Raw genomic sequence first — 11,155 nt, 5'->3', positions numbered from 1 at the left:
AAAGAGAAGTCACAACATTGCAGACACACTTCTATCTAGACGTATTTCTATCTAGGTGATGATGGCGCAGTGGATAAGACACATGCCTTTGGTCTGAGAGACCCGGGTTCGAATCCACTGTGACACACTAATGTGTCCCTGAGCAAGACACTTAACCTCTAGTTGCTCCAGAGGCGTGCGACCTCTGACATATGTAGCAATTGTAAGTAAATTAATAATGAAATGAAAATCAAGAAAAGATGAAAAGTTTCTGCACTCACTATAGCTATAGTCTATAGAGCAGAGCTAAAAAAAAAGAAAAACACTGCAGGTAAGAGAATGAAATGAGAAATTGAGTGTTATAAATGGTGAGGAGGAGAGGCAAAAGGGGGGAAAGTGAAGAACTAGAGAGGGGAGGGATTTGTGGGGAGAGGAAGAAAGAGAAAGTGAGAGAGGCCAGGGAGCAGTTCATTAGTGGCCTGGTTGAGTGTTCTCAGAGCCATATGAGACGATCTGAGGGTGAGAAAGAAAACCCTCCTGACAGAAATGTCAAATGACTTCAGTCCTCAAAAACCACTAACTCAAAAGGCTTCACAATCAACTGAAGTCTCAGAAAATATATGCAGATATTCAAATATTGCTGCTCCTGCCCCTTAACTAAAAGTACTGTGGTGGCACCATGATTAAGTGCTGGAATCAGATTTGTTATTATTATTATTTTTTTTTCTCTGTATGATCAGCAGATTCATAAATCATGGTATTTTAATAGTACTATAAAAATAAAAATACTAGTCATGACTGATATTCTGGCCATTACCAATAAGACAATACATTTTCTTTTATATTGGTATTTAAAGCCAAGCCACCTTTATTTATATAGCTCTTTTAACAATATAGATTTTAACAAAGCAACTGAACAGTATTAAATAGAACAAATAGAGTTAATAAAACAAAAAGGCAGTTCATCATTGAATTTAATGATGTCATCATCCAGCTCAGTTCAGTTTAAATAGTATCTGTGCAATCAAGTTAACGATATCGCTGTAAATGAAGTGTCCCCAACTAAGCAAGCCAGAGGCGAAAACGACAAGGAACCAAAACTCCATCGGTGACAGAATGGAGGAAAAACCTTGCTCAATTCCAGGCTGCAGCAAAGTCAGACTGTGCAGAAGAATCATCTGTTTCCTGTGGTCTTCCTTGTCTACTAGGAGACAAGGTCTTGACTGTGGATCTGTCTCTGGAGCTCATCTAATTGCCCTGGTCTTCACTGACATTCAGGGCTGTCGAGGTCCTCTCTAGGTGCTGATCCACCATCTGGGCTAGATACGTACTGGATCCGGGTGACTGCAGTGACCATCTGATCTGGATACAGACTGGATCTGGTGGCTGCAGTGACCTCAGAATAAGAGAGAAACATACTAGTATTAGCGTAGATGACATTCTTCTAACAATGTAGCAAATACATCCGGTGTTATGGGAAGTGTTCCCGATTCCGGTTTTCCTAATTAATGCAGCCTAAAAATCCTTTTGATTATTAGAAATGTGTTAGTGTGATATGTGTAAGCCAGGTTAAAGTTAGGTATATGGTGTATATGGGGTGGTGTTGGCGCAGTGGATATATATATATATATCCACTATATATATGGTGTATATGGGGTGGTGTTGGTCACTGAACGCTCTCTCCTCCACATCATGAGTAGACATGCCCCTTACTGCTGACTGGCATTCAGGTTTGTTTTTCTATTCAGCCCGAATCAGTTTTCTAAAGCGTTTTTGAAAAGTTGCTTACCCCACCTTTAAAAAGAAACAATATATAATGGCATATTCAATGAAGGGTGCAAATTAACAGATTTTCTCAGTTTATATCCTCCTGAAACACTCCTGCTCAAAGAAATATAAAATAAAAACGTTTGCTTATATCATTTATTCATGGGGTTAGTGTTTTAAAGATATGCTTTAAAGGGCACCTATTATGCCCCTTTTTACAAGATGTAATAATGGTCTTGGGTGTCCCCAGAATGTATTTGTTAAGTTTCAGCACAAAATACCCCACAGTTAATTTATTATAACCATTTGAAAATGTCATTTTTGGGGCCTGTTTTAAAAAGAGCTGTTTTGGTGTGTACCACCTTAAATATAAATGAGCTGCATATCCCCGCCCTGCCTTTGGATGAGGGCGTAACTTGCATACCTATGGCAATGAACAGCCGGTAGAAGCAGAATGGCTGAGAGTGAGAGACCCGCTGTTTTGTACGGCATTCAGCCGTATATGTTTGAACCCGAATCAGACCCAGATGATGAAGAGACTCCGGCAGAAGAAACACAATTGAGAATGGAGCAGGACGTCTCTGAATGGTTATTAGATACATTTATGTTCTTATATTTTAATCGCGTCCCCTTTGCAATTATGTATGTGCAACACACACACACACTGTGATAACGTTAGCGCAATTTTTTGAAACTACAAACACAAATACTGTAATAACGTTTGCTAAGTACAAACTAAATTATATCTATGCGAGGGAACGGTTGCGTCATGTTGACATTACTTGTCGTACAGGTGCTTATGTGGCAAATGTGAGAAGATGGCTACAGAACCAGAAAATATATGCTGCAGGGAGATAGAACAGGTATTAATTTATTTACATTTGTAATTGTTGCAAAAAATAATACGTGACATAAAACTGTCTGACGCTATTTGCTGTATCAAAGGTTACAAGACGGATGAAACAACTTCAAGTCACTCCATCATGTATGGTAGACCATCCCGGAATGGATCCAGTTTGTTTCAATGTGTTTTCGTTACAAAACGCTTTTAACATTTACAGGGCTGACTATGGTCCCCTGCGACTTCGTGGAGTACAACAGTGAGTGTTAATGATTAGCACATTTAAGAAAAAATGTCAATTTCTTCTAAATATTATAAATGTTTGAATTTTTAGTCTAATATTTCCCGGGTTATATTCAAAGGAAATTATAGTAAAAAAACAAAGCATATTATAGCCTTAAATAATTTCACAACAACTTGCATATACATTTTTTTTATTTACATTATGTATAAAGACACTGAACTGTACAAAAAAAGTTTAGAAATTAAATAATTTTAATAAAAGGACATTCCTCCAAAAATAAACTGAACCATGATCAATTAAATATCAAATATTTCAACTGCAGACAACAAATGATAGATATTTGAAAGAAAAAAACACAGAAAAATCCTTGAACCCTGTTTTGAGAACGTGCCTGTGTGTGTGCGTTAGTCGTTACAGATTTTTAGCTTATCGGAGTTTTGTGAGCTGGTGCTGGGGTTTCCTTGGACGAAAAGTTCGAGTTGTGATTCCAGCCTGTGTGGTCCTGGGGATTCAAAGAGAGTTTCCTGATGCCCAGGGTAGTTATGTAGGTTTTCGACCACCTATTGATTAAAGCGAGATACCCTACTAGAGATGGCCTCCTCCTTCTCTGGCCGGTCAAACTCTGCACACAATGCTGGTGGTATTGGTATCCTCAAAACATCATCCACATATGGTGCAGGATCCACAAAGACTTTATCAAATATGAGGTCCAGCAGGTCATCCACATATCCTGTGCAATATAACATTTTATTTTATTTTAAATTAGTAAAATAGAGTTTTCAAATAGCTTGTAAGAAATGATGCAAAAAAGATATGTACATTTGTAGTAAATTTGTTAAGTAAACTCATTTTATACATACTGAATGTTGCTTGTGTCTTAACTTCTCTGACCCGGTATTCTCCCTTCTTGGCCTTTGGAAAGGTCACTTTGAACACCGGTCGACCAGCTGCTGTTGTGGCTTGAGGACGCCCGGCATTCTCATTGTAATGTAGTGCAGCCAGGTATAGTCTGTAAGCAATAAATACATTTTCAACATACTATGTCTACAGTGTATGTAAAAGTAAATTTATTTTTACAACAATAACATTACCTGCACAACATTCCCAGAAATGGAAAAACCACATTTTTTGGTGTAAACCGTAGTATTACACTGTGGAAAACCTCGATAGAAGAAGTCTGATAGTGCGGACTTAGCTTGGCAACATCCTTCACAATTCTCTTGTTGGAGAGAACTTTCTCCAACTTGAGATATGGCAGTGTTCCTAAATTATTGGAAGTGTTACTATAGTATGATATGTAATTTTAAATAAAAAAAGGCAAGCTATATGATCTGCATACATTTTTTAAAAGTAACTATTGCTTCTTTAGCCTACATACCAGCAGCTAGCCACTTTTTTGTGTCTCGACTTCTCCTTGTTCCATGTAGACATGCTGGAAAATTGCTGTCTTCATGTGTGTGCTTATTTTGCATATGGTTTAGCATAGACGTCCATTTAGCCACTCTTTCAGGTCCACTGCTTGATGATGCAGCAGTCCAATAGATGTGGTTTTTTATACTATGCAACCATTTACGTATTTTCTCACAACCCTTCAACTTGCACACTTTTTCCAACTGCTTTGAAATTCCTGGAGATTGCAATTAAATACAAACATGACAACACACAATAAGTAGAGCAATGTGTCATTACATATAATGTAATGGTGGTGTTTATATATACATACAGTATATATATATATATATATATATATATATATATATATAAATTATCTGCTAACACATAATCATCCGCTAATAGTTTCATCGCAATTATTAGTCTGTAAAAATCTAGAAAATGATATGATTAAGGTTATTTACCTTTCTCTATGTGCCAGACATCATAGAATTGGTTGACATTGCGTTCCCTGAGGAATTTTTGTATTTGCGTATGTCGGTCAGTCACAATGCAGTCCAGAGTCACTCCACGAGCATCCAAAAAGTCAAGACCTCTCTTCAAACCTTCCTTTTCCATGTGGTAACTTCCTCCCACTTCATTACTCTGACAAGTGATTAAAATATAATTATTTTTTTGCGTTTAAAATAAAATATTCAAGTTTTCCAGAACGTTGCATCAAAGGTTTCTGCTCATTTACCTGGACGAGTTGTACATCAACAACGGTGTTTGTCTCAAGGTCCATTATTGTGTAACTGCCATATTTGGCAGAGTGCCCTTCAAAAAAAAATACATAATCTCTTATTACACAATGTGCCTTGTCTATAAGATAAAATTCTATATATTTTTTTTCTTTATAAAAAAACTATGTAAATTTGTCCCACAATGTACCTGGTGAGTCAGCCCTCATATCTCCTCCAACAATGACCTTTTCCCTTTGAGCCAACAGCTGTAGCATCTCATACTGCCAGTTTCTCCATTTGTAAACAATAGCAGGCTCAATGCACATTCGTGCATGACGACGAAAGGTGTCGTACTTGAAAAGATGTAACTTCATAGCTGCAAATATCTGACAACACATAGAGAAGAGTTGGTAAGCAGTAAATTAATAAATGAATAAAAAAAATGTTTTACATTATAAATGTTTAGTCTCATGTAACTGCAAAGCTATTAATTATTTCTTTTACAAATACCTTTTCAATTGTGAAAAATGATGCACCACTGAGATACACAGCAGCAGAAAGGTGAAGGTTTCCAGCTGGAGTACTGCCCAAAATCGGCTGACTGTTCCATTTCCGTGAGAACTGACAATGGTGGCAGAGTTGTTCAACACGTAGAAATGTTCCAATCCTTTGTGATCTTATATGACAGCTTCTATGACATACTGGGCACACCTCAAACAGTTCCATGATGCAGGTCTCATAGACAATATATTTACAAATTTTTTGAATAGGGCTGGATTCCTGAGCTCTGAAAAAAAAACATTAATTTACATAAGCACTACATAAAAATTAGATATGGTATAATTAAAACAAACATTCTCAAATGTAATATAAACTTACGACAAGTCTTTTGGCTCTGTTATTGATGTGTCTGCCTCTGCAGGATTAAATGTGACATCAGTCTCTTGTGCTGTTAGTATTGAAGAGCATTCCTGTAGGATATCTTCATCTTCCTCAAGGTCCAGACAAGGTCTCTTTGATGAAGTCTTGAGGGGCGTGGAAGACGCAACAGCTGTATGAGAAACTAATTTTGTGCTAACATCAAAACTTGACAATGTTGTCTCTGTCTGGACACCTGGAATATATAATTCAGTAAAGTTTCAGCAAAGATTCACTTTCTCTATTGTGGCTATTAAATTCAATTCAAATTTATTTGTATAGTACTTTTCACAATACAATTTTTTAAAGCAACTTTACAGAAAATTAATTTCGAAATGTGCATATAAAAATACAATTAGTTAATACAATTATATAATATTATATTGTATACTAAATAATATAAATATAGTTAAAAACATAAACATACTGATACTCCTGTGGTGTGTTTGAAGCGTTCTCATTGACAGTTGTGTACCAACACTGCATAGCTTTGATGTTTCTGTCTGCACGCCAATATCCCTCGTTCTACAGCTTCGTGTCGATGTGCTGGCCTTTGTATAAACATAGCATACACAGTTTTTAATACAATATCTTTTTTTTAAATTATATACTTGTGGATACACACTATACAAACAAGGTTTAAATTACACAGACATTCTACGAGGACGACAACAACTTTAGACGCATTTGTTATTGAATTGGCTGACATCGACATTTGCTATAAAAAAACCTTAAATACACTTACTTCTTCTGGAGGTGACGTTGGATCGCGAACAGTAGGCAACGATCCACACTTGAGGATTAACTTTGAAGCAAGACCTGCTTTGAATTGACCTTCGTTCTGAAAACAGTCAGTCAAAAAATGATTCGCGCAAACATAAACGTATTTTGGAATTTTGAGTGGCGCCTTTCCTTCGTAAATAAAATCCATCCACCGCGTTTTCAGTGGCTCTGATGTCGGAAGTAAGTGAAAACTACTATGTTCATTATTACATCCCACAACAGAACACTTATGTTTCTTAGGAGACATTACCGGCTGTCGTTGAAACAATGGAGGATGGTGTACAGATCGCCGAGGGCGGGGTCTATGTCAAAACCAGATTGTCAATCAAACCACGTCGGTGGGGCTTAGCGCAATTCTACGTCACAGTGAGAGCAATCTTAGAACAGGGCGTTCTGAGACATTGCTTATGAATTATTGAGATTGTAAAAAAAACACTGGGTGGATTTTTATCATTCTAGGGTGGTATTGCTCACACACTGCCAACACACATTTATGATCAAACACCATGTAAAAGTGAATTTTGCATAATAGGTGCCCTTTAAGTCAGCATAGATAGAGGAAAATTAACATTTACAATATAGGCTATTAATAAACACAAAAACAAATGTTGACTGAAAATTAATGTGGTAGAAATATATCATGCATTCCAAAATAATACAGAAACGGAATCTCCTTGTATAAGTGTTCATTTAACCTGGATTCTCCAATTTGTTTTAATACCAAGGCTTATATTCATGAGAAAGAATGGGGTCTGGGACAAAACTGTTTTGAGGTGGACCTTCCCTGAGCCTAATAAGTAGCCAAAACAATCAAGGACCTTGTTGTCCCCTCCAGACAAGGACCCCGGGTAACTCCAACTTTCTATTTAGAGGGCTGCTTTTGATGACTGAAGCCAAGGGCTGAAAGCATTTTGTTATCTTTCCTTAAATTTTTCTTCAGTTGAAATGTTAACATAGAAATGAAAAATATGTTCCAGTTGCAAAATTATTCTTTAAAACATGAAAACTGATTTAACAGTTACAAATTAGTTAGAAAAGAAGAGGGATATAGATTTAATGTTTTGGGTAACACTTGGATGCAAATGTATGTAAAAAAAAAAAAAAAAAAAAAAAAAAAAAAAAAATTCAGAAGATCTCCACAGCCTATGAAACAAATCTTAGGAATGGACTTGTATTGTGAAAGGTCATAAATTAACAGAGGCTTCTGGGAAGTGTTTTAGCTTGTGCAAGGCTGAGTGTTTTTTTTTTTTTTCTTCTTCTTCTTCTTCTTCTTTCCTCCATTTGAGTTGTATGATTAACTAACTCACTGCATAAATAAATCATATCAAAGTAACATTTAAATCATCCAAAGCTTCACTAAACACTCAGAAAGGTCTCCCAATGGAATTCCCATCTCTTAAGCATTCTGACACTGAGGGAGATTTTCAGTTATTACAGACATTAAGGATGTTAGTATTACTAACCAAACTGGGTCAGAAAGCTTTTTGCGTCTAATGCATGTCTATTTCTTCCATATTTGTGCTTCAGAGAGAGGCAAAAGGCCACCTTTTTCTAGAATACATAAAAGGCTATTTTCATATTCAGGTCAATATGGGGTTGAATATACATAAATAATATGTTTAGATGCACCAGAAAACTGTTCTTAAATTTAATGTGTAACAGTCTAAGTCACTAATTCAAAGGCTGCATTCAAGAATCAAACAAACCTCTACATCTACTTAACACTGTTTATGCAAGAAATTTTGTTGAAATGTTTTTGAAAGTGCAAATATACACATAATGAGTGTCACAGAAAAGCCAGATGTAAAAAACAAAACAAAAAAACTAATTGTAAACAGAAATCTATTGACTGTTAGACTACTCCAGTGAGACATGATATCATAGTACTTCAGGCACATTTTAGTAGTGCAATAAATCAGAGAGAAAAAGCCCACAAGAGTGTATTCTGTGTCTTATTTAACATTCTAAACTGCATTGTGGCTGTCCATTGGATATGCTGTCTCAGCTCTCTAGTGGAAGCGGAGACTGAACAGGTACAGGTCAACAGAAACAACCTCACTCATGTCTAACTCCATTTTTTTCCTATTCAGACTCAATGGAAGCAACCCGTCTTTCTTGCATCTCTTTTCTAACCACTTTTATTCTCTCTCTCTTTGTCGTTCTCTCATATATGAAATGTGAGCTGTTCAGGTGCATGCTAGGAAAAACCACACTGTAATGCTGGATTAATATTTAATGACACAGTGGTCTAGTATCGACCACTCCATGATCTGGACACACACACATTCTCACAAAGGTGAAAATGTCACACATGAGCATCCGCAAAATTAATCATAAGCATTAGCTAATTTAGACATCACCACAAAGCAAATTACATCACTCATTTAATTTAAATTGCATAATCGCAAGTGGATTTTGATAGCTTTTCATGCATTTAATTGCACTACACAAAGACTTTTGGTATCGAAAAGATCCGCTGAACAACCATCATTATCTTTGTTGTCATGCTTGTGATTGCTGAATCTTGATTGTTATTGAGTGTGCTCATTAGCTTGTTTAGTAACAAGGGTTTAACAAATAAAATTGTGTGCATGAGCTATGTGGAGACTGTTTGTCTGTCTAAATATTTTGGATGGGACACAACGTTTTAAAATATAAACCTAAATAATAACTTATAATTAATTAATGTTTTGTTTTAAACATGGAGCTAGATGGCTTACAAGGCTTGACTTTATGATGCAATATATGTCCTAACACACTCCACCCCCCCCCCTCTCTCTATATATATACTGTATACGAATCAGTTTGTGGATGTCTTTGGCTTTTCATCAGACATCCAATCAGTACTCATTAAAGAGTCTTTTGAAGCATGTGCTCAGGGTATGATGCATAATTAGCCCCCCCACCCCCCCCCCCCCCCACACACACACACACTCCACTCACACACGGTCATGGATAAACAGGGTGTTCTTTGCACACCAGTACCTTTTACAGCTACTACAATGTGCAATAAAAGCCACTCACACAACAAAGAATAAATGTAAGAATGAGAACGGAATAACAGTGGATGTTGTACTATTTACTTGTAAAGTAAATAGTACAAAAGAACTCTTTACTATTGCCGGAGATAATATATTGTTAGCAGTAACCTCCTTCAAAGTTTGTGATTTTCATTTATTTAAGTTTGTGTGTGTGTGTGTGTGTGTGTGTGTGTGTGTGTGTGTGTGATCATGGTGGTGTTTGCCTGAAAGAGCAGGAACAGGAAATAGTGCAGATGGTGCTGACTGACTCTGGCACTGCAAAGAGCAATCATGCTGATCAGAGCTAGTGGCAAAAACAGCGGCCACACACCCACCCACACACACACACAGTCACAGACAATGCTGAGCATAACACAATCCTGATGTTACCAATAGTTGTTTTAAAAGAGCAATTATCAAACTTTGCCCCCTAGTGGTGAGGACTGGATGTCTCTGCATGTTTCCAGATTTTAGGCACAGGTTTTTAATATTCGCATATGCACTTAAAAGATTAACAAAACTAAATATGTCCCAATTGCTGTCTTTCTGTAATATTTACAGTTCTGCATCAAAGCAAAATTATATGCAACAACCACAAACATGATATACTATTTATGTGGAGGTTTGAGGTATTCACACACACACACACACACACACACACACACACATATATATATACACATTCACATACATGCATACACTTAATTCTCTTTTGCTCGCCACGTTTGCATTTAATTGGTCCAAAATACAGCAAAATCAGTAATATTGTGATATATATATATATATACTCCAGCCTTCAGTGTCACATGATACTTTAGAATTTATTCTAATATTCTGCTTTGTTTTCTCAAAATTGTTGATAATCACCAGTAAATTACATAATTGTAATGTTTATTATGTGAATTAAAGTGATATCTAACACCCTATTTCTGTTTTCACACACACACACACACACACACACACACACACACACACACACACACACATCAAATATTTTTTTATTTTTCTTACAACTTACAGAATTTTTCTTACAACTTTCTATATGTCAGAGGTGAATGGTTTTGCTGTTTTTTTTATATGGGGTCAGAAACTTTCACATTGATGTGTCCTTGTGTGTGTGTGTGTGTGTGCAGCTCGAGGTCCAGAGCCACCAACATTTATGCAGTATGGCAAGGTGAGAGAAAAACATCTGGTGTTACTGAAACTGGCTGAAAAAAGCACTGGTCACAAACCGTGGCCACATAAATCCAATGCACACACACACACACACACACACAAACTGTCAGATGTCTGGATTGCCTGTAAAATCACTGGTGGGATGTCAAAATCACTTACAACCACCAAAATCTTAAAGAAGTGTGAGTTCTCTCTTTCACTTGGTCATTAAAATACACACACGTCCACGGAGAGAGTTCAATCCACACACGTCCACAGAGAGAGTTCATTCTGCATCATGATCCAAACAACCTTTCAACAAGACCTTCAAACT

The 11,155-nt window shown here is 36.6% G+C and overlaps 2 protein-coding genes across 2 annotated transcripts; one reads left to right on the top strand and one right to left on the bottom strand.

The window, feature by feature from the left end:
* Nucleotides 1-1,940: 1,940 nt before the first annotated feature.
* LOC132141830 (P2X purinoceptor 7-like) lies at nt 1,941-3,690 on the top strand. The gene is made up of 4 exons (XM_059551495.1): nt 1,941-2,334; nt 2,540-2,609; nt 2,692-2,846; nt 3,240-3,690. Exons 1-4 carry the CDS (start codon nt 2,201-2,203, stop codon nt 3,400-3,402), a joined length of 522 nt encoding a protein of 173 aa, XP_059407478.1. The 5' UTR covers nt 1,941-2,200; the 3' UTR covers nt 3,403-3,690.
* Nucleotides 3,691-4,679: 989 nt separating this feature from the next.
* LOC132142120 (uncharacterized) lies at nt 4,680-6,852 on the bottom strand. The gene is made up of 7 exons (XM_059551754.1): nt 6,609-6,852; nt 6,291-6,414; nt 5,825-6,059; nt 5,456-5,732; nt 5,154-5,331; nt 4,963-5,039; nt 4,680-4,868 (listed from the first exon to the last, which is right to left on the bottom strand). Exons 1-7 carry the CDS (start codon nt 6,792-6,794, stop codon nt 4,680-4,682), a joined length of 1,266 nt encoding a protein of 421 aa, XP_059407737.1. The 5' UTR covers nt 6,795-6,852.
* Between the last annotated feature and the right edge of the window lie 4,303 nt (nt 6,853-11,155).

Source organism: Carassius carassius, chromosome 6 (genome assembly GCF_963082965.1).
Source record: "Carassius carassius chromosome 6, fCarCar2.1, whole genome shotgun sequence".
NCBI classification, from domain to species: domain Eukaryota; kingdom Metazoa; phylum Chordata; class Actinopteri; order Cypriniformes; family Cyprinidae; genus Carassius; species Carassius carassius.
Note: the sequence above shows the minus strand (reverse complement) of the source record. Positions and strands in the feature narration are given on the sequence as shown.

What these genes read in the sequence shown, in the direction of transcription:
- LOC132142120 (XM_059551754.1), bottom strand. Translation starts at nt 6,794, where the DNA reads ATGGATTTTATTTACGAAGGAAAGGCGCCACTCAAAATTCCAAAATAC. An exon ending in CAACGTCACCTCCAGAAGAA is followed by an intron (nt 6,415 to 6,608) that starts GTAAGTGTATTT and finishes GTTTATACAAAG; the next exon opens with GCCAGCACATCGACACGAAG. An exon ending in TTGATGTACAACTCGTCCAG is followed by an intron (nt 4,869 to 4,962) that starts GTAAATGAGCAG and finishes ATCACTTGTCAG; the next exon opens with AGTAATGAAGTGGGAGGAAG.
- LOC132141830 (XM_059551495.1), top strand. Translation starts at nt 2,201, where the DNA reads ATGGCTGAGAGTGAGAGACCCGCTGTTTTGTACGGCATTCAGCCGTAT. An exon ending in GAGCAGGACGTCTCTGAATG is followed by an intron (nt 2,335 to 2,539) that starts GTTATTAGATAC and finishes CTTGTCGTACAG; the next exon opens with GTGCTTATGTGGCAAATGTG. An exon ending in CGACTTCGTGGAGTACAACA is followed by an intron (nt 2,847 to 3,239) that starts GTGAGTGTTAAT and finishes TGTGTGCGTTAG; the next exon opens with TCGTTACAGATTTTTAGCTT.